The sequence below is a fragment of the Rhinatrema bivittatum genome, chromosome 11 (assembly GCF_901001135.1).
Source record: "Rhinatrema bivittatum chromosome 11, aRhiBiv1.1, whole genome shotgun sequence".
In the NCBI taxonomy this organism is placed as follows: domain Eukaryota; kingdom Metazoa; phylum Chordata; class Amphibia; order Gymnophiona; family Rhinatrematidae; genus Rhinatrema; species Rhinatrema bivittatum.
Genome location: NC_042625.1, coordinates 25,739,256 through 25,763,150, shown reverse-complemented (window position 1 = coordinate 25,763,150; position 23,895 = coordinate 25,739,256). Strand labels below are relative to the sequence as shown.

Sequence of the window (23,895 nt, the reverse complement as noted above, 5' to 3'; positions counted from 1 at the left end):
TTGAAGTCAGGGTCACCGGGGTTACATTGGCCGCCTTCCAGTTTTCAGCTACAATGAATGATTTTAATGATAGGTTATAAATTACCTGTAAAAAAAAAAAAAAAAAATTAAATTGCAGACCTGTTAGTTCTTTCCGAACCATAGGATGTATAACATCTGGTCCAGGCGATTTGCCAATTTTCAGTTTGTCCATCTAGCCTACTACATCTTCCAGGTTCACTGTGATTAAGTTCAGTTCATCTGAATCAACATTCTTGAAAACCATCTCCGGGATGGTTATTTCCCCAACATCCTCCTCAGTAAACACCGAAGCAAAGAATTCATTTAGGTTTTCCACGATGGCTTCAGTGTCCCTGAGTGTCCCTTTAACCTCTTGATTATCTAATGATCCTATTGACTCCCTTGCAGGCTTCCTGCTCAGATATATTTTAAAACGTTTTTTTTTTAATTATTTCTTATGCCCTTCTGACTTAGTCCAGTCATTGCACAGCACACTCGGTCAGGGGCCATACACCAGATCTCCTCCTGGAATCTGCAGTCATGGACCCTGAATCTGGCCACTAGGTAACACCACGACTCTTGACTTCTTCTGTCAGTCTAGGGAGCAGCCTAGCAACTAAACCCAGGTTTTCTGAATGGCAGTACCCAATCCTGAGCCACCAGACCAGCCCCTTTTTGGAAGGGAATTTAGAAAATAGTACTGAGAACTTGCATCTTAAAGCATGCATTAACCTAGTAAAGGTATCGCTCTACCCTCTTACTTTATTTTGTCTTAATATTTAGTTTGTTTTATGCTTTTTAATTTCTTCATAATAAAGTGTGTTCCCCTTTTATAAACATAGTGGGAAAGCCTGTCCTAAAACGACAGGTACAGTCTTCCACGTGAACGCCATTTGGAATTCCTCCCTTATCACAGGATGATCCAAGCTGTTGGGAAGGTAGGAGCAATGCCAAATCACTCCTGGCCCACCAGTGGCCAAAATAAAGATGGTGCGGGCTGAGCCGTGATACGACTATCCCAGGATCTGCTTTGCACATGCACAGAGCAGCTATAGGCAGAAAAGCGCAGATCCAAGTGGCACAAACAATGCCAGCCTGGCTTCCATATAAATATATCTGGACTAGTCTCGAGACTTTTCGGCTATTCCTGCAGCATTCATATCTAACTTGCATGAACATGATACCTATATGGCGTGCTGATGGAATACCAATGGTTTACTTAGATTTCGCATGTGTGCCTAGAAGGAGCTTTCAGATACTTCAGAAACACTAATGTTGCATCTTGAATACTGAATAATTAAAAAATATATATATTTTGCTAGTACTTGTTTTTAAGAAAAGCTTGGTATGCTGCAGTGAAGCTTGATGCAAAAAAGTGGTGATGTTATGTACAGTTCAACTAACCATAGAGCAAAATGAAATGGCAAAAAATATTCTTCCAAAGATTTTAGGGATTATCATAATAAGTAAGGAAAATTAGGAGCAAGATCTTCCCTCATCTTCTTAATCATAAGTCTCGTGGGCAGAAGATTTTTAGCAGGGGTCAGGGTCGGTAGGGAGGGCTGATCATCTTATTTCCTTTCTATGGAGTGCTGTAATTAGGAGCCCTGTATTATTTGAGAATATTGTACCACTTTTACACATTACCAGTGTTCCCAAGATTGCACTAAAAAATAGACCAGGATTTATTAAAAAGCTGGAGATGATTTTATGATTCCCCTTACAATAGACCTGAAAATCTTTGGAAGAATATTTTTCATACAGTAATTTTACTTTTGAGTGCTTGGTTGATCTTTATATCGCAGCACAACATTTTTTTTTCATTTTGACTTTTGTGATTAGTGTTTACTTCCTTTTTTAATTTTTTTTAAGCCTTTAGCTTTGACCTTTCCATATGCTTCAATTCATGAAAGAATGCTGGCTGCATTGTGTAAGTCACAAGGCCAGGTTGAAGTTTGGGGCGATGATAGGTGCAAAAGTCCTGCACGGCCATTGCATGGACCGTTCTGAAGTGGCTCGTCTTTGCAAAGGATTACATTTCTTGCAACTTCAGGAAAGAAACAAAAAATCCACAGCAAAAGAAAATTTGCAAGCATAAACTCCTGCAAAGAAGCAGTGTGAAATGTTTTGCTTGAAAGGGCTACATTTTAAGGTTTGGGCAAAAGTTCCACTGTGCTTTTTTTGCAAGGGCTTTTTTTTTTTTTTCATGTAACTTTTTTTTTTCCCCTAGACCAGAAGGTGCAGGTGTTTTTCCTTAAAAGTTAAATTTAGCCTGCAGAGTTCAATTCAGACATTTTGCTGATCAATCACTTGGTTTTTCCTCTGTGCAAGAGTGATGCAGCAAGCTTTAGAATGGGAAATAATAATTTGAGCCTTTTGATATTGAAGACAATTGCCAGCTCTTCGAAGTACTTTGTACATATCTCTGCTTCAATCTCTGTTATAAACTGGTCTGTGATTGTAGTTGCAATCTCAGCCACAATCATTTCTACTGTGATGGTGGTTGCAACTTCAGTTACAACTACAATTATCATTGAATGTTTACTGCCTCTGTTATCCCTTAGTTGTTGATGTTATTGCTTGGTTCTCTTTCTTCCCTTACTAAGTTTCTAGTGTTCCTATTTTTCCTATGCATCCCCCCTCCCCTGTTCAATGTATTTTCCTCCTTGCTGTTACAATGTAAACCGATATGATGTTGCCACGAATATTGGTATAAAAAAGTTTATAAATAAATAAAGCCGTGCACCTGGGTAAAGTAGCCTGCCTGAAATACATTGCCCTCCTCAGAGCAGCTAAAAAAAGGTATGCGCGGGGTTCATAATGCACATATGTTCGGCCGCCTTAAAAGTGTGGGAGGGGGTTTCGGTGACATATTTAGGCTGGGGGAGCAGGGTGTACACGTGGAATAGCACTTTCATATACGCCCATGTTCTTTTTCCACCTTTCCTCTGCCTACAGGAAAAGGAGGTGCAAAATCCGTGGAGATTTTTGTCGCTGGGTAGCCATGTAAACAGATTCCCCAAAAGAAAACTACTTGCTTAGTTCTCTTTGAAACTCGCTTATCAAGTCTGCGGTGCAAACCTACCGATGAACGTTCCGCCTAGGCAGGCTCCTGCAAATTGCGCCTCCTCCCTCCCCCAGTGTATCAAGCTCTGAAGTTCTTTCCCTCTCTGTTTCCATAAGCGACAAGGTCAGTTTTATATTCTTGGAAGATAAAGCCGCTCTATGGCAGCTGTAGGCTTCCTTAGTGCCTGCTAAACCTGATTCATACTAATTGTCAGTACTTTGTCCACTTATTAAAAGGCTAAGAAAAAAAAATCCCAGGACTAATGGTTGAAAAACAATCTCCTGTGTATGTGATGTTTGTAGACATTAATGAGTTGGTGAAACTCAATTGTTTTAAGTACATTCTCAGAACCAGCCCAGACAGGTTCTTCTTTCCCAGCTGTCACTTCTCTGACAATGTACATAACAGGTCAATGATGAAACCTGTTGACTTTTTAGTAGAGTTTATGACTCGATGCCTGAGAATCCAGACAAAGAACTTGCAACAGCTAATAGAAAGGGAGTGATCGCTGTGGATGCTGTCATGAGGCTATTAACTCCCCTGAAGTTTGTAAAACCTGTTAGCTGTTTTTGCCGCTTGAGATTTAGTCGGACGTTTCCATAGCTGGAAAATATTGGACCTTGTATACACTTTCTAGAATGTGAAGGGCGTTTGTATCTGAGATTTTATAAAAAGGATTGTGGTGAGAGCAGATGGGAGAGAGCAGGTGTGACAGCAGGGCAGGGTGATTGTCCTTTTTGTCTTGAGCATAGTTTTGAAAAGAGACAGGAGAGCAAAGCATCTTTCAGAGGGCCTCTGTGGACACCTGGCTGCAGAGAGGCAAGCTACAGGTGCACAGAAATGCTCCTCCTTAAGAACATAAGAAGTGCCATGGCAGGTCAGATCAAAGGTCCATTGAGCCCAGCATCCTGGCCAATCCCTAAACGCAGATTCAATTTATTGCTGCTCATTCCCTATGCCAAGTAGTGAGTTTCACCAAGTCACCTGGACTTTTCCTCCATGAATTTGTCCAAACCCTTGTTAAACCCAGCTATGCTAGTTGCCTTGACTACATCCTCCTGCAACAAATTCCACAGCTTGATTGTGCATTAAGTGGGAAAATATTTTATCCACTTAAACACTGTGGATCCATAAAGTCTAGAGGATGTGAATGAAGAGTGGGTGGCTCGCAGGAATGATGGCTACTGCCTGGAGATAATACCCTTATTCAATAGACATACACACGGTTAATGCGACTCCAACATTGCTCTAAGCTTCAACGGCAAGAGGAAACGTGGAAAAAGATTTGCATTCACAAAAAAAGCGGGGAGTAGCTTGCTTGTTACAGCGGTTACTACCCCAAACCAGATAAGCCTGATACTTCACTTTCAATGCATATCCAGCATAGCTCTCTGCTTCAACGGCAGGGGGAATGAAGAAAAGTGGATCTATATACAGACAACCAACAAGGACTGAATTACATTGTCTGGGTATACAAATAAGCATGGGTGTAGCTTGCTTATTGCGGCAGTTACTACCACTAACTAATTAAGCTAGATATTTCACTTAGGTGCAGTTCCAGCACTGCTCTCTACATTAATGGTGGGGGTGGAGGGGAAATAGAACCAAAAGGTTACTAAGAGCCAAGAGAAACAGATAAGTATGAGAAAAAAAACAAACAAAAGTACGAAGCTTGCTGGGCAGACTGGATGGGCCGTCTGGTATTCTTCTGCCGTCTTTTCTATGTTTCTATGTTATCTATTGATTTAAGTAGGGCTGAATTAGCCATTATGTGGGTGGCATCATCTGTCAGCACCAAACAGACTCGTATCTCCTAGCTAGTAGAGCTTTTATCTGTACTGAGCAAGTGGGGGAATTGCTGCACAGGTGTTGCCTCATGAGCCGCCTCAGACTTTTTTCATCTGAGCACAGACTGAGGTGTACTCTTTGTGTCTTTTTTTTTTCTCTTTTTTTTTTGTACACTTCTTCGTGTTTTATTGCTATAAAAGTTGCCTCGCTGCCTCAGCAGCACTTTTCAGTACTACCAAAAACCAAGAAAAAATCTTGCCACCTCAAGATGATAGGCAAAAAGAAGGCCACAGTAAGTGGATTCAAGAACGGTATTTGTGTCCATCATAAGATTGCCATATTGGGTCGACCAAAGATCCATCAAGCACAGTATCCTGTTTCCAACAGTGGCCAATCCATGTCACGAGTACCTGACAGGATCCCAACGGGTAGACATTACACAACCCAGAGGTTTCGGCCTGCCTTGCTGAAGGAGTTTTTGAGGAACTCTGGCTCAGTTTTTTCCCCAGTGAGGCAGACAATGCTGCACATGCAGGAGGAACGACTGCGACTTAGGCAGTTCCTCCATTTTATAAGCTCTGGCATGTGGCGTACGCGGGGAAATCTGACAGAAATGATAACAGTTGGCCTGGTCATGTGCCAGTCCCAGGCAATGGTAGCAGAGTTTGCAGCAAATTTCAGTTATGTTCTTATCCCATATGATCTCTGGTGCCTCTTCTAATAGACCTCCAGCTCAAGGATAAGAGCCCAGAAGAAGATATTTCACCACCTACTCCAGGTTAGAGGACATGTTAACTGCGCGACCAGATAGCGGAGCTGGTGAAAAATTAATTTTCCTCTTTGGCTAAAGAGAAAGAGCTTTCTATCTGCTTCTCTCCTATTTAGCTTCTTCCCACAAGAAGGCATTCCAGTATCCCCAATTCTGGTGGACACCATCAGAACCCCCATTACAAGGTGGTTCTTTGCGAATTCACTTGAGGGGAGTTCAGACATTCAGAGATCATGCACCAGGATTTATTCGCCTCTGAGGCAACCAGGAGACAACACCCCCCCCCCCCCCCCCTGAGTTACAATCTTCATCATTGGGGTGTCCTAAGTTAGTGTTCCAACATCCATAGGCTTGGAAAAGGGATCAACAGGAATCTCTTCTGCCCCATTACTGGAGTCTCCAGTGCATTCCTCCCCTCTGGAAGACCTCTCTTACTCAAAATTTTTAGATGAACTAGGAAAAGTGCTTGGAGTATATGTGCACAAAGATAAAGATCCTTGTGCAGAAGTATTTAGACTCCTCCAAATTTTGGACATGCCAACAGAACCGGCAGCGATCACAGTTCACAGTATTAAGATCATAAGAAATTGCCATGCTGGGTCAGACCAAGGGTCCATCAAGCCCAGCATCCTGTTTCCAACAGAGGCCAAACCAGGCCACAGAATCTGGCAATTACCCAAACACTAAGAAAATCCCATGCTACTGATGCAGTTAATAGCAGTGGCTATTCCTAAGTAAAATTGATTAATAGCAGTTAAAGGACTTCTCCTCCAAGAACGTATCCAAACCGTTTTTGAACCCAGCTACACTAACTGCACTAACCACATCCTCTGGCAACAAATTACAGAGTTTAATTGTGCGTTGAGTGAAAAAGAATTTTCTCCGATTAGTCTTAAATGTGCTACTTTTGGAATGCCCCCTAGTCCTTCTATTATCCGAAAGTGTAAATAACCGATTCACATCTCCTCATTCAAGACCTCTCATGATCTTAAAGACCTCTATCATATCCCCCCTCAGCCGTCTCTTCTCCAACTGAACAGCCCTAACCTCTTCAGCCTTTCCTCATAGAGGACCTGTTCCATCGCCTTTATCATTTTGGTTGCCCTTCTCTGTACCTTCTCCATCGCAACTATATCTTTTTTGAGATGTGGCGACCAGAATTGTACATAGTACTCAAGGTGCGGCCTCACCATGGAGCGATACAGAGGCATTATGACATTTTCCGTTTTATTAACCATTCCCTTCCTAATAATTCCTAACATTGTTTGCTTTTTTGACTGCTGCAGCACTCTGAGCCAACAATTTTAAAGTATTATCCACTATGATGTCTAGATCTTTTTCCTGGGTGGTAGTTCTTAATATGGAACCTAACATTGTATAACTACAGCAAGGGTTATTTTTCCCTATGTGGAACACCTTGCACTTGTCCACATTAAATTTCATCTGCCATTTGGATGCCCAATCTTCCAGTTTTGCAAGGTCCTCCTGTAATGTATCATAATCTGCTTGTGATTTAACTACTCTGAATAATTTTGTATCGTCCGCAAATTTGATAACCTTGCTCGTCGTATTCCTTTCCAGATCTCATATATATATTGAAAAGCACCAGTCCAAGTACAGATCCCTGAGGTACTCCACTGTTTACATTTTCCCACTGAGAAAATTGACCATTTAATCCTACTCTCTGTTTCCTGTCTTTTAACCAGTTTGTAATCCACGAAAGGACATCGCCTCCTAACCCATGACTTTTTAGTTTTCTTAGAAGCCTCTCATGAGGGACTTTGTCAAACACCTTCTGAAAATCCAAATACTCGACATCTACCGGTTCACCTTTATCCACATGTTTATTAACCCCTTCAAAAAAATGAAGCAGATTTGTTAGGTAAGACTTCCCTTGGGTAAATCCATGTTGACTGTGTTCCATTAAACCATGTCTTTCTATATGCTCTACGATTTTGATCTTTAGAATAGTTTCCATTATTTTTCCCAGCACTGAAGTCAGGCTCACTAGTCTATATACCCGGATCTCCCCTGGAGCCCTTTTTAAATATTGGAGTTATATTTGGCCACCCTCTTCTTCAGGTATAAAGGATGATTTTAATGGTAGGTTACAAATTTTAACTAATAGATCAGAAATTTCATTTTTGAATTCCTTTAGTACCCTAGGATGCATACCATCCAGTCCAGGTGATTTGCTACTCTTTAGTTTGTCAATCTGGCCTACTATATCTTCTCGGTTCACAGTGATTTGGTTTAGTTCGTCTGACTCATCACCTTTGAAAACCATCTCCGGAACTGGTATCTCCCTAACATCCTCATTAGTAAATACAGAAGCAAAGAATGAATTTAGTCTTTCTGCAATGGCCTTATCTTCCATAAGAACCCCTTTAACCCCTTGGTCATCTAATGGTCCAACCGACTCCCTCACAGGTTTCTTGCTTCGGATATATTTTAAAAAGTTTTTGCCTCTATGGCCAACTTAATTTCAAATTCTCTCTTCGCCTGGTCTTATCAATGTTTTACACTTAACTTGACAATGCTTATGTTTTATCCTATTTTCTTCAGATGGATCCTTCTTCCAATTTTTGAAGGATGTTTTTTTGGCTAAATAGCCTCTTTCACCTCACCTTTTAACCATGATGGTAATCGTTTTGCCTTCCTTCCACCTTTCTTAATGTGTGGAATACATCTGAACTGCGCCTCTAGGATTGTATTCTACAATAGCTACAGATGAGAATGTGAAAAACCTCATCTCCTGGGCCCCAACTGTAAGGAAGCTAGACCTCAAACATAGAGGGCAGAAATCACCAGATACCTTTTTTTTTTTTTTTAATCAGCTCTGAAAAGATCAAAGAAAATCAAGAATTTGTTCCAGTACACCAACAGAGAAGGATCCTAAGTTACTTACCAATTTTAGGAAGAAAGTTTTTCAGAGCTCTTTACTAACTGCATGGATTACTTCTCACTAATTTTGGCATGGTGCAATACTTGCATGATTGTATACAAAAGCTAAAGCCCTTTCTTCAACCTACTAAGGACGGAAATTATTATCCACAATCATTTCTAGACACTGAAAAGTGCATATGCCATCTTCTCCGATTGGTCTATGAATCGTTTGATACTATATCAACAGCTTCTATCAGAGCATGACACATGGTCTGGTTGAGAGCCAGTAGCCTACACAATGACATTTATGACAAGATGGCAGATGCTCCTCGTTTGGGAGAGCACCTGTTCGGAGAGAAGCTCAGAGAAAGTGGTGTTCAGATAAAAGAACAAAATGTAGCGGTTCAAACCCTCTCCACAGGACCTGAACAACAATCTTCTTTGAAATGCTCCATCTATGCTTTTAAGAGACCATATTTACAGAGTTGCCCCTTCTCGCCTTTTAAAGGATATCGGCTTCTGCCTCTTCCCACTCAACAATAACAATAACAGCGTGAGTGCATTCAGCCTAAGCAACACAATAAGTCCAGCCCAAGCCTGGGCCAAGTTTTTTATGTCTTTGCAAGTCCACCAACCACCTTCTCTAGTCAGCGGGAGAATCAAGGCCTTTCTGGAGCAATAGTGCAAAATAATTAAAAGATCAATGGGTTCTCAAGACTGTGAAATCTGGATATAATTTGCATTTTTCTCAGCTACCATCTCTTCCTCAATTGTTCCGCTTTCAATCCGGATCCATCTCGCTTAACACAGCTGCATCTGGAAGTGCATCTGCTGCTTGCTTGCTTTTTTTTTTAATAATTTAATTTTTATTGAAGTTTAAATCATTCACAGTAATAATTTAACTAACTTACAAGAGTTATATGATCAATGCAGAATTAACACAAGTATATTAAACAAAAAACAAAACTTAGATCAAATATTAGTCCTTATTATCAAGAAACAAGAGTCAGCATAAAGAAGAGAAAAAGTGGAAAGAAAATCTCTCAATCGTCAGGAGGGCTTATTAATCTTCCTGCAAAAATCAATTCAGCTTTTAACAGAAGTTAGGATTTCTGGTGAATTTCGAGAAGTTGAATCTAGTGCCGATCAGAAAATACAATTTATTGGAGCATGAATAGATTCCTGTAAGAGAGAGCTTTTCTTCCATTGGAATAGGCAAATACTCAGAGATCACTTGTTCACAAACTGAATTCAGTACTAGACAGGCAGAGACGTCTTGGTTGTTTTAGGTCATATGGCAGAGTCCATTCATGTAGTTCTATTAACCTGCCTCCACGTACGCCATCTGCAATGGGAAGAGTTAATTCAACCCTTGACAATCAAATTACATGAAATAGGAATTTTTCTGGTGGCTAAACCCTTGCATTCTTCAAGAGGGAGCTCCACTTTGTCTGCTCCCTCATCAAATAACCTTAGCGATGGATGCCTCTACAAGAGGTTGGGGTACCCACACTGGACTAGGTCTGTCACAGAAAAACATTTTCAGATCAACATACTAGAACTGAGAGCAATCAGATACACACTATCAACTTTCATACACCTTTTCCATTCTAATGACAACCAAATGGCCAGACTGTGTGAACAAGCAGGGAGGCACAGGGTCATGGAGATTCTTCCAAGAAGCGATAAGGATATGAGAATGGATATGCAAACACCAAGCTGTCCTGCAAACCACTTGATCTTGCAGGGATCTCCAACACATTGGTGGATTGGCTCGGCAGAGTTTTCTGTCCTCATGAGTAGTCTCTGCAACAGTCAACAGCTGACAAACTGCTCAGCTTATGAGGTCTTCCAGCAAGCAACTTATTCATACCCAGCAAACTTGGGTCTGCTCAGGATGCTTTCCTGATCACCTAGAATGTAGATCTCATATACGCTTTCTTCCACAGATTCCACTGACAGAACAGTGCAAAAAGTGCTAAAGAATCGAGCTTGACTGATCCTCATAGCTCCAGCTTGGTCCAGACAGATTTGGTTTGTATCTCATAGAGCTTTCCAGCATTCCTCTGATTTCATCTGGGAACAGACCAAACCTTATTAACTCAAGAAGAAGGAAGTCCATTCCATCCAAATCTCCCATCACTCAACCTGACGGCTTGGATGAAGGGTGGAAGACCTGGATGGAATAGACCTGGATCTCCTTGGTAATTGCAGATCTCTTTATCCAGAGAGATTGAGGATATGACAATATCTCTCAGGAAGCCATCAACTAGAAGAGCCTCTGGCTTTAAGTGGAAAAGATTCTCCATGTGGGATTAATGTAATGCTTTGATCCATTCTCATGTGTCCCCCCAAAACCTTTACTAACCTACTTGCTCTCTCTTTCTGAGTCAGGCCTGGTATCACGAGTCATGAAAAGTTTATGGTAAATGAAACTTCTGATTGAGAAATCACTAATGCCATGGTTTCTGACTGTTGCTCTATCTCAGTTAACAAAGATGCCCTTTGAACCATTAGACTCTGTTTCTTTAAAGTTTTAACGTGGATAGTATTAGTTCTTGTAGATGAGTTGGAGAACGTCAGGCATTAATTCATTATTCACCATAAATGCAATTTTTCCACAACAGGGTGGTGGTCCACATCCACTTGAAGTTTCTGTCAAAGTTTGTGTCAGCTTTCCTTATTAATTGGGCCATTGTATTACCTGCTTTCTTCCTGAGGCCACACACTCAGGAAAGTGAGACAGCCCTTCATATCCTAGACTGCAAAATGGCCTTAGCCTACTGCAAGAGAAGAACTCAGCTACATCATCAGGGTTTGCAACTTTTCGTATTTTATAATCGTAATAGACTGGCATATTGTCTAACTCTGTGTTTCCCAGCCAGTGTGCCTTCAGACCTGATCAGGATTGCCACGGAAAAGTCACCACTGCTTGAGGCTTGGATTCAGACAAGCACCTGGGCTCTGCTCTCAGCACCTCACAGCAACAAGGCACACCAGCAATGGCTCTTAAATGTGTAGGAGCTCCTTTCTGAGAACATGTGTAATCATGCATGGCTCCTCTTCCTAGGTGCAGCACGAGTGTGGTAATTAATGAGCAACATACAGGGCACGGTTAACTGAGATCTGCTTTGTGCAGCAAATTCACAGTGCACATAGCATCTCCTCCTCTTCCTTTGAGTCCTTTCGTCCTTTTGTCCTATCCCCAGGCTGAGTGAGTAGGGGGCAGTGTGCACTGAGCGCTGGATTTGATTTTCTCCAATTGTTGGGAGCAGCAGCAACGAAGGAGTTCTGACATCCCCATGTGGCAGCCAAGGTAACTGAGCCAGCTTGTTGCATCACACCGATTTCTCCCTTCTCCTGCACTTGTTTATACTGTAGAAGGAGCTGGTCCATTGTGACGCGTTCACATGTGCTTCAGCCTCTCTCTCCCTTCATTTTAAAATTTGAAAAGAGATTGGTGAGGCTTTCAGTACTTTTTCTATTGACTATGAGTTCTCTCTCTCTGCACTACCTACTCCATGGAGGATGGTGTGCTACACTATATTTTTATAAAGTAGGTGTGCCTTGGGCTGGAAAAGTTTGGGAAACACTGGTTTAACTGGCTAGCAGATTGCATTCAACACTGCTACATAGTTAGACTTCATCAAAACTCAGCGAGTTAGAGCTATGGCCTCATCCATTGCTCATCCCCGAGCAGTACCTCTCAAAGACATCTGCAAACCTGCAGCTTTGTAATCAGTACACACATTTACATCCCATTACGGTTGGGACAACCTCTCAAGGAGCGAAAACAAATTCGGACGAGCAGTTTTGCATAGCCCGTTCACTCAGTAGTCTACTCTCTCTATCAGGCCGATACAGTACAGTGCGCTCTGGTGGAGCGCACTGTTAACCCGCATTTGGATATGCGCTTTCGATGCGCTTTCGATGCGCTTTCGATGCGTTTTCGATGCGCTTTACCCCTTATTCAGTAAGGGGTAATAGCGCGTCGAAAACGTGCGTCCAACCCCCCCCCCCTAATAGGGCCATCAACATGCAAATGCATGTTGATGGCCCTATTAGTTATTCCAGCGCGATTCACTAAGTAAAATGTGCAGCCAAGCCGCACATTTTACTTTCAGAAATTAGCGCCTACCCAAAGGTAGGCGTTAATTTCTGCCGACACCCTCCGACTTAACATCATGGCGATATTAAGTCGGAGGTCCCAAAGTATAAAAATAATTAAATAAATAAAATAGATTTAAAATCAGCTTGTGGGTTGAAAACCGGACGCTCAATTTTGCCGGCATCCGGTTTCCAAACCTGTGGCTGTCAGCAGGTTTGAGAACCGGCATCGGCTGTCAAACTCGCTGACAGCTGCCGCTCCTGTCAAAAAAGAGGCGCTAGGGACGCGCTAGTGTCCCTAGCGCCTCTTTTTACTGCAGGCCCTCATTTAAATACTGAATCGCGCGCACAGGAGAGCGGGTGCTCGCCTGCTCTCCCGTGACTTTTACTGAATTGGCCTGTATGGTAGGGTCCGGATTGCTTACTCAGTAAACACTCCGCTGCAACACTCAACTTGGAACTCCCCACATGTCATGGCTAATTTGGCCTTCTATCTATAGAAATCACCATTTACAGTATGGAAACTTGCTTTCTACAATTTGTTTTATTTTTTTTTTATTTTTATTTTTTTTCTCTTTTCTTTTTTCTTTATCAATTTTACAAGTTAATTCAAGAATACTTGAAATGAAACAGCGATTTGCTGGATAGTTTTGTAGATTATGGTGATTGATTTATAAAGAATTCTGAAATTCAATTTGAAGAGTCCTAACCTATTTAGTCTTTCTTCATAAGGGAGCTGTTCCAACCCCTTAACCATTTTCATTGCCCTTCTCTATATCTTTTCTAACTCCACTATATCCTTTTTGAGATGGGGTGATCAGAATTGTACACAATAGTAAAGGTGCCGTCGCACCATTGATCTTTACGAGGCATTATGATGTTCTCTCTTTTATTCTCCATTCCATTCCAAATAATTCCTAGCAATCTGTTTGCTTTTTGAGCTGCCACTGCACATCGAGCTGAGGATTTCAGTGTACTGTCGACAATGACTTCTAGATCCTTTTCCTGGGATTAATCCTAATGTGGACCCATTATCTAAAATTAGGGCAATTTTTTTTTTCTATGTGCACTTTGCACTTGTCCATATTAAATTTCATCTGCCATTTAGATGCCCAGTTTTCCAGTCTCGCAAGGTCCTATGTTCTAACTACCCTGAATGTTTTTGTGTCATCTCTGCAAATTTGATACATCGCTCCTCGCTTCCCTTTCTGAATCATTAATGAAAAAGTTTAACAGCTTGGGTCCAAGGGCAGATCCTTGGGGGTGCTCCACTATTCAACTTTTTTTTTCTTTTTTTCACTGGGAAAACTGCATATTTAAGACTAGCCCAGAGATGCACTCTTCAAGCACCTATCATCAAGACCTCCTTCAGAAAAAGAGCTATGTCCGCTTCTGGCCCCAAGCAATGGAACCTGCTCCCTCCTGAACTAAGGCTGGAACGATGTCCAATCTCATTCAAGAAAAGACTTAAGACTTTGTTGTTTGACCAAGCTTTCTCATAACCACTCCTTTCCGCCATGGTCTTAGTCCGCATCATTTGTTTACTTTCTCCCATATGAGGTTATCATAGTCCTCCCCAATGTAAGTTCCCTGTTTTTGCCCAAGTTATGTTTACCCTTGTTCCTATACCTGCTTTCACCCTAGTTATGTTATCCAGGTTTTTTCTACCTTGTTCAATGTAAGACAAGACCTTGCCACTGTTGTTTTTGATGGTTGTAATGTAAACCGAAGTGATAATTAATCCTGTTAATTGAACCTCGGTATAAAAAAAGTTATAAATAAATAAATATTTAGTCCTACTTCTTGTTTCCTGTCTTTTACCGATCCAGATTGAGACAGCTTCTCCTATACATCCCATGGCTTTAGTTTACTGAGCAATATTTTCGAGGAACTGTGTCGCATGTCTTCTGTAAATCCAAATACACTATATTAATCAGCTTTCTTGTATCCATAAACCATTGTGATCTTCACTTGAAACTATGGTATATAAAATGGCTAAATAAATAAATATGCTTGTCTACATCTTTAACAAATTCTAATAGATTAGTAAGGCACAACTTAAGTTTCCTAAATCCTTGCTGGCTCTTCCCATTAAACCATGTTTATCTGTATGACCAGTGATTTTCTTCTTAATTTATAGTGTCTACAATTTTACCAGGCACCAATGACAGACTCACCAGTCTAGCTGCTCAGATCACTCCTGGAGCCCTTTTTGAAATGTGGCATTGTATTTGCTATTCTCTAGACTTCGAGTATAGAGGGAGATTTGAATGATAGATTACAAATTGCCAGTAGAAGGTCTGCAGTTTCATATTTGAGTTCCTTTAGAACTCTTGGGTGAATACCATCAGGTCCTTGTGATTTGCTACTATCTGTCAATTTGTTCTAGCGCTTCCTCTAGATTCACACTTATTTGAATCAGTTCCTTTGAGTCAATACCTAGAAAAAATAGTTCAGGTGTGGGTATCTCCCCATTATCTTTCTTTATAAAGACTGAAGAATTTATAAAGGAAGATGATGGGGAGTTACAACACCTGAACTGGTTTTTTGTTTTGTTTTTTTTGTAGCAAATGACTGAGGGGCGGAATCAAATGTGAATCTGGAAGAAGTGCTAGAGCAAATTCACAAATTAAAAAGTGGCAAAGGAAGTCCTTTGAAGGAAATGAGCCTTTCATAAACTGAAAGAAAGCTCCCGTTAATATTTTGTTGTAGAAATGCATTCTCTGCTAAAATAGCATAACTAGAGTGTTTCAGATATTCATACCCACATATTTTAAACATGATTTCTTTTTAGACTACCTTGATAATGGGAATAACAAGATGGCAATCCAGCAGGCTGATAAACTTTTGAAAAAACATAAGGATCTTCACTGTGCTAAGGTACATTTTTTTTAAACTGTTTTTCCATAATTCCTTTATAAATTTCATAGGCTTGCTCCTCCCCCCCACCTCCCGCAGATGGCATGCCTAAATGACTTTAGAGACCCTCACCAGCCTGAGGGCTTGGGATGGGGGGAAGGGAACAACTTTTATTCCACTCAATGACTAAAAGGGGCCATTACTGTAGTGTCAGCTATCTTCCCTCTCTCTAGGCCTAAGTGGTGTATACCCTTCTGTAAGATAAGAGTCCTGGCCTGGCTTTTAGTCCTCCTTAGAAGGTGATCTCAAGATGCCCTTTCTGTCGCCTTCTAGGTCCTAAAGGCCATCGGCTTGCAGAGAACGGGGAAGCAAGATGAAGCTTTTGTTCTAGCACAGGAAGTAGCTGCACTGGAACCCACAGATGACAATTCTTTGCAAGCATTAACCATTCTATACCGGGAGATGCATAGACGTAAGTTTTCATGTTTATTTCTGCTTATACTAAATTCACATTTTCAATTTGCTGTCGCCTAGAAATTCATGCTGCTGCCTCTCTTACCCAGAGGCAGTGCTTCTCAGAAGAAGCTTGTAATTTGGAGGTGGGGGACAGAGGACGCATTGAGTATCCATTCTAAAGAAACGCGGTCTCCTAAGGCAATATTTTGGTATGGTATGGAACTACAACAGAATGTGTGGAAGGATGTAATCAATATTCATAAAGCATTCATAACAGTTTTATTTAAAAAGACTGAAAAGGTGTCAGCATAAAGCCCAAATGTTTGACAAGAGTAGAAGGTCCCCTGACATGGGCCATGTTTGTAGGACCTGCGTTAGGAGGGAACCCAGGCTTAACCTGACACCTATTCAGTCTTCTTAAATAAAGCGGTTATGAATGCTTTATGAATTTTATGTAAGAAACCACTAACACTATGCACATCCTTTTGAGGGATATAAATACTGTAAATGAATCAACAAGATATCATCTCTAATGTATTGATTATACCATATTTTTATCACTCAATATTTTTTTTTGAAGGAACAAATCTCTAGCCGTCCATATATTTGGTCTCATAATTTAACCCAATAATAGATTAACAACGAAAAAATTTTTTAGGAGCGAAGAGGAAGGTTTCATATCATTTCCTTATATCACTGCATCCAGCAGTGTATAGTGATTTTAATCATCAACCAACCTCCTCCCACCCTTTTGTAGATTTTTTTGTGTATGTGTGCGTGCAAATTTGTGTTAACTATATATCAAATCAAAAACATTTTTTTGTAACTCTTTTTTTCGAATTTTGCCATAAAATACTTTTCTTCAACTCCTCTCGTTGAAATGACGTACGCGGAATTATTGCCAAAAACGCCGACACTTATTTTTTTCAAACTATCAAGAGCTGTTAAACGAAACAACTTCCCTTCAACTTATCTGTCTTAGTTGACTTTAGCCAGTGTCCATGTCCCAACAGGGCCTTGTTTCGAATCCTTGATTCTTCGTCAGGGGACACGTTGTTCTTGTCCAGTAGTTGGTAATATTTGGCGTTTCCTCTCGATTTAATCCGCCATCAACGTGGTCGCCATATTGGTATCAAAGTCCAGGTAAGCATCACTCTTATATCTGTACCATCTCTTATAACTTAGACCTATCCTGAGTCACATCGATGACATAATCACGCGACGTGGTTAGGTTTCCCAATCGGCGTATCTTGGTGTCTTCTTTTTATGTTGATTTAATATCAATACCATCATAAAATATATCTTATTCACCATTCACACCACCTGGACAACCTTTATCCAGACTCAAATATTATTAAATTCTATGGAACAAAGCTCATATATCAGAATGGATCATTAAATGAGCGTATTCCATTCCAATTCCTCGTTAAGTTCTCGCGGGGACTGCGTACCCAACGTGAAAATCCAATAGGCTTCCCTACGGTCCAGCATCTGTCTACGGACTCCTCCCCGTAAGGTTGTCACCACCTGATCGATGATTGTCCATTTTATCTGCACAAATGTATGTTCATGTTGAACACAATGGGTCTCGATCGGAGCTGTAAGTGTCCTGAGTTTTTAAACGCGACTTGTGTTCATTTAATCTTGTTCTAATATTGCGGGTGGTTCTCCCAATACACACTTTCAGACAGTCACACAATAATGCATATATTACTTAATTTGAATTGCATGTGGTGTGAGATTTCCGTGTAATCCTATATCCTGATATTGGATCTTCCCATAGAAGACCCTCAATACAGTTTGCGCAATGGCTGTACTCGCCACATTTGAAATGTCCATTAACATTCTGCACTCGTATTTGTGCATGTACTAGATGATCTCTGATATTACTGCCTCCAGAGGTCACAATCAAAGGTGGTTCCTGAAAGATGTTATGAATCCCTAATATATGCCAATGTCTCCTAATTGCTGTGGAGATGGCCGGAAACCCTGTAGTTTGTTTTAACACACAAACTAAATTAGGTTCCTGTTGCTTGGGCTTATATGACAACAAAGCTTTCCTGTCCGAATATTTCACCCGTTTATAGGCCCGCTTAATTGTGCGCAGATATCCGCATTGTAAAAACCTTATTTTAAGAATCTCCGCCAGGGTTTCATATTCAGATAGTGTGGAACAAATCCTTTGGATCCGGAAAAATTGACTTGTGGGTAACCCATATTTAAATGAGTATGCATGATGACTATGAAATCTTTCAGGCCGATTCAGTACAGAGCGCACTGTTTACCTGCCATTGGATGCGCGTTTTCCCTTACCCTTATTCAGTAAGGGGCAGAAAACGCGCGTCTAACCCAATGAACCTAATGTTGATGGCCCTATTAGGTATTCGTGTGCGATTCAGAAAGTAAAATGTGCAGCCAAGCCGCACATTTTACTTTCAGAAATTAGCGCCTACCCAAAGGTAAAAACTGCTTTTCTGTGCACCCTCCGACTTAATATCATGGCGATATTAAGTCTGAGGTCCCGAAGAGTAAAAAAGTTTAAAAAAAAAAAAAATTGGAAGTTGGCTGTCGGGTCGAAAACCGGACGCTCAGTTTTGCCAGCGTCCAGTTTCCGAGCCCGTGGCTGTCAGCAGGCTCGAGAACCGACACCGGCAAAATTGAGCGTCGGCTGTCAAACCTGCTGACAGCTGCCGCTCCTGTCAAAAAGGAAGCGCTAGGGAAGCGCTAGTGTCCCTAGCACCTCCTTTTGCCCGTTTCTACCGCCGGGCCTCATTTAAATACTGTATCGTGCGCACAGGCGAGTGGCCTGTGCGCGTGCCGCTCTCCCGCGGACTTTACTGAATCGGCCTGTAAGTAAATTGTTCCAGTCTGTCTGTTTCCTAAACACTGTAGTGACTACAGTGTCCTCCTGGCGTGTCATCAAGACATCTAAAAATGTCATGGTGAGCTGTAAACTGTAAATTGCTGTTCAAGGTATTTATCCAGGTACAAAATGCATTCAGACGATCCTCAGATCCTTTCCAAATGAAAAAGATGTCGTCAATGTAACGACTCCACATGATAACATCTTGCCACCAAGAGGAGGCACCACGGGGAGGAGACCGTAGACAGATGCTGGACCGTAGGGAAGCCTATTGGATTTTCACGTTGGGTACGCAGTCCCCGCGAGGACTTAACGAGGAATTGGAATGGAATACGCTCATTTAATGATCCATTCTGATATATGAGCTTTGTTCCATAGAATTTAATAATATTTGAGTCTGGATAAAGGTTGACCAGGTGGTGTGAATGGTGAATAAGATATATTTTATGATGGTATTGATATTAAATCAACATAAAAAGAAGACACCATGATACGCCGATTGGGAAACCTAAACACGTCGCGTGATTACATCATTGACGTGAATCAGGATAGGTCTAAGTTGTAGTCGATGGTACAGATATAAGAGTGATGCTTACCTGGACTTTGATACTAACATGGCGACCTCATTGATGGCGGATTAAATCGAGAGGAAACGCCAAATATTACCAACTACTGGACAAGAACAACGTGTCCCCTGACGAAGAATCAAGGATTTGAAACAAGGCCCTGTTGGGACATGGACACTGGCTAAAGTCAACTAAAACAGATAACTTGAAGGGAAGTTGTTTGGTTTAACAGCTCTTGATAGTTTGAAAAAAAACAAGTCTGTCGGCGTTTTTGGCAAAAATTCGGTGTACGTCATTTCAACGAGAGGAGTTGAAGAAAAGTATTTTATGGCAAAATTTTAAAAAAGAATTACAAAAAAATGTTTGATTTAATATATAGTTATCACAAATTTGCATGCACACATACACATAAAAAAATCTACAAAGGGTGGGAGGAGGTTGGTTGATTAAAATTACTAAACACTGCTGGATGCAGTGACATAAGGAAATGATATGAAACCTTCCTCTTCGCTCCTAAAAATTTTTTTCGTTGTTAATCTATTATTGGGTTAAATTATGAGACCAAATATATGGATGGCTAGAGATTTTTTCCTTCAAAAAAATATTGAGTGATAAAAATATGGTGTAATCAATAATTTAGAGGTGATATCTTGTTGATTCATTTTGAATTTTATGGAAATTGATTAATCCTTCCACATGTTCTGTTGCTTATCCTTTGATAGTTGGATGTTGCGCCTACTGTGATTGCTGTAGTATAGAACTAGCCAAATTTTCTTGAAAGATTTCTGAAGCTGCCATTTGTTTTTCTGTTAAGGAGGATTCAAGCCAAAGAAAACACATGTTTATACAGATGCCCAGCTGCAGTGCTTTTATAGTGCACACTTCCTCCCACTGCTTTAGGACTGCCGATCTCAGTTTATTCTTTTAGCAAGTTGCGCTGGTCTTCACACGGAGCTGCACACCTGAAGGCAGGGTTCCTTCTGAGCTTTTCTTCTTTTATCTTCCTACGCTTAGGGCAGCAGGTATCTGTAAAACAGGAATTAATTAATTCTATTGTTTGTTTAATGTGTGTGGGTTTTGGGTTTTTTTTCCCCTGCTGTAATTACCTCCTAGGTTTCCTGGCAACTGCAGAGCAAGCCAGGTGATGCTTCTAAAGCAGTAAAAGTAGATAAACCAAACCATCATTCTTGTGCCCTTTTTATTTAAGCACCAAGAGGATATTAGTATTTTTAGCATTTCTGAAAATGGCTCACGTTTACTCACTTCTGCCGTTATGGGGAGCTGTGGTGTTAACCCTCTTACTGCTGTTTGTAAAACATGAGACAGCAGCAAAGTACGAGTTAGGTGAAGCATCCATGGAAATATGGAGGGGGCATATTGTTTCACTTCTAAAAGTGACGAGGTGTCGACTGTACATTTTGGAGAAACTCTCTGAGTCAGGCAACACTGTGCCAAAACACTGGTTAGCTTAAAGATCATTTGAAGTTTTTTTTTTGTAAAATTTAAGTTTGAGATGTATATGGACATTATCGAGCATTCATGAGGTATATAATTATACAAATGTACATGTAACATGTAGTGCAATTTTTAGCACAATCCTATGATACCTCTGTATTTACACATATAAGTAGAAATGCTTTACCTATTTGTGCTTTTTGAAGACGGTAGAGTGTGGGGCAATGTCCAGTACATATTTTTGACCAGAAATATTACTATAGCACAATTGGTCATTTTTATATTTATTTATTTATCTTGATTTATATTCCACCTTTCATGAAAGATTTAAAAAATACCCCATTTTTGCTCATTTATAGATATCTTCCCCACTCCCCCTTCTTATCCCAAATGGCATGACTAGTTGACACAAGTTCCTTCGCCAACCCTAAGGGCTGGAGGGAAGTCTCAGAAACGTATCCTAGTACTGCTCTGCAGTCTGCAGGGGTCACCATAGTAGCATTTCTCCGAGGACAAGCAAGGTGGATGACATCATCGAATGGAGCCCAGCAAGGAAAACTTGTCAAAGTTTCTAGAACTTTGACTTGGCCGCATTGAGCATGCTTGCATGCATTATACCACTTGTCCACATGGAGGGACCTCAATGTGGTATTAGCTTAACTGATAACTCCTTGGAGTTAATAAACATGTGGATAAAGGTGAACCGGTAGATATAGTATACTTGGTGAACCGGTAGATATAGTATACTTGGATTTTCAGAAGGCGTTTGACAAAGTTCCTCATGAGAGGTTTCTAGGAAAAGTAAAAAGTCATGGGATAGGTGGCGATGTCCTTTCGTGGATTGCAAACTGGGTAAAAGACAGAAAACAGAGAGTAGGATTGAATGGGCAATTTTCTCAGTGGAAGGGAGTGGACAGTGGAGTGCCTCAGGGATCTGTATTGGGACCCTTACTGTTCAATATATTTATAAATGATCTGGAAAGAAATACGACGAGTGAGATAATCAAATTTGCAGATGACACAAAATTGTTCAGAGTAGTTAAATCACAAGCAGATTGTGATAAATTGCAGGAAGACCTTGTGAGACTGGAAAATTGGGCATCCAAATGGCAGATGAAATTTAATGTGGATAAATGCAAGGTGATGCATATAGGGAAAAATAACCCATGCTATAATTACACAATGTTGGGTTCCATATTAGGTGCTACAACCCAAGAAAGAGATCTAGGTGTCATAGTGGATAACACATTGAAATCGTCGGTTCAGTGTGCTGCGGCAGTCAAAAAAGCAAACAGAATGTTGGGAATTATTAGAAAAGGAATGATGAATAAAACGGAAAATGTCATAATGCCTCTGTATTGCTCCATGGTGAGACCGCACCTTGAATACTGTGTACAATTCTGGTCGCCGCATCTCAAAAAAGATATAATTGCGATGGAGAAGGTACAGAGAAGGGCTACCAAAATGATAAGGGGAATGGAACAACTCCCCTATGAGGAAAGACTAAAGAGGTTAGGACTTTTCAGCTTGGAGAAGAGACGACTGAGGGGGGATATGATAGAGGTGTTTAAAATCATGAGAGGTCTAGAACGGGTAGATGTGAATCGGTTATTTACTCTTTCGGATAGTAGAAAGAATAGGGGGCACTCCATGAAGTTAGCATGGGGCACATTTAAAACTAATCGGAGAAAGTTCTTTTTTACTCAATGCACAATTAAACCCTGGAATTTGTTGCCAGAGAATGTGGTTCGTGCAGTTAGTATAGCTGTGTTTAAAAAAGGATTGGATAAGTTCTTGGAGGAGAAGTCCATTACCTGCTATTAAGTTCACTTAGAGAATAGCCACTGCCATTAGCAATGGTTACATGGAATAGACTTAGTTTTTGGGTACTTGCCAGGTTCTTATGGCCTGGATTGGCCACTGTTGGAAACAGGATGCTGGGCTTGATGGACCCTTGGTCTGACCCAGTATGGCATTTTCTTATGTTCTTATGATTTGAGCTGCTGCGTTCCTGTGACCTGAAGTACTTGACCTGGAAAGTCTTATTTTTGGTGATGGTCACTTCAGCGCACAGAGTTGGCGAACTCCAGGCCTTAGTGACTTATCCACCTTATACTAAGTTTTTCCATGATAGGGTGGTCCTGTGTAAACACACGGAGTTCTTGCCTAAGGTGGTGACACACTTCCATTTTAAACAGACCAAGGCGAACAAGCCTTGCGTAGCTTGGATTGCAAGAGAGCCTTAGCCTTTAGACTGTCCACCCAAGTTGTTCGGTTTGTTTTTTTTAATTATTTATGAATTTTCAATACTTTACAAAGTACTATATCCAAAAATATATGAAACATTGTAAGGGCCAATAGAAACCAAAAGAACAAAGGAAAACAAGTTCAAATTGAACATTAGAATGTGTGGCACCATACATAGATAACAATAAGCAAGAAGAGGGCATACATTATGAGGAAATAAAAGAAAAATTAACAGAAATAATAAGCTTAACCCAATTTTTGGAGCTGCTATCAATTAATCTCAACTAGACAATATAGATATAAGTGAATACTACATCTGGGCTCTAGCATCCAAAAAGGCTCTCAGTTGTTCAGGCCTGAAAAGCAATCGTTGCTTTTTTTAATGATATATTTACAAAAAACGATGCACCTGAGGAAATAATCTCCTGTCTCATCAAAAGAAAACCTCTTCTCCTTTCCTGAATTATTTTTTAAATATCAGGAAACATTCTAACACGAGCCATGAAAAGGAGAATTTAAATGCCTAAAGTAATGAGGCATTATTTTGTTAATATCTTGTCAACTACAAAAGAGACAAGCAAGGTAGGGCAATCTATTACTTCAACACCAGACTGTTCCAGAAAGTTAGTAAGATTCTGCATGTCCAGGGCAGCCCCAAATGGATCAGGAACATGACGTCCTTCAACAGCTAAATTTGTAAGAAAATTTTATGGGAAGGATCGCATCCTCAGAAATAAGAACTTCTTGAAGGTAAACATGGAAGGTTCACCCATAATTCTAGGAAAATTTATCAGCCTAAGGTTCATATGACGATTGCAGTTCTTCAAAAGTT

General features: G+C 40.6%; 1 protein-coding gene across 2 annotated transcripts in view; it reads left to right on the top strand.

Moving 5' to 3' along the window:
* The window catches only part of NAA25 (N(alpha)-acetyltransferase 25, NatB auxiliary subunit), a 188,087-nt gene that overhangs the window by 4,949 nt on the left and 159,243 nt on the right, over window positions 1-23,895 (top strand). For both annotated transcript variants that reach the window (XM_029619559.1, XM_029619560.1), the window contains exons 2-3: window positions 15,412-15,497; window positions 15,810-15,948. In XM_029619559.1, the coding sequence (XP_029475419.1) occupies window positions 15,412-15,497; window positions 15,810-15,948 (225 nt within the window). The remainder of the gene's footprint in view (window positions 1-15,411; window positions 15,498-15,809; window positions 15,949-23,895) is intronic.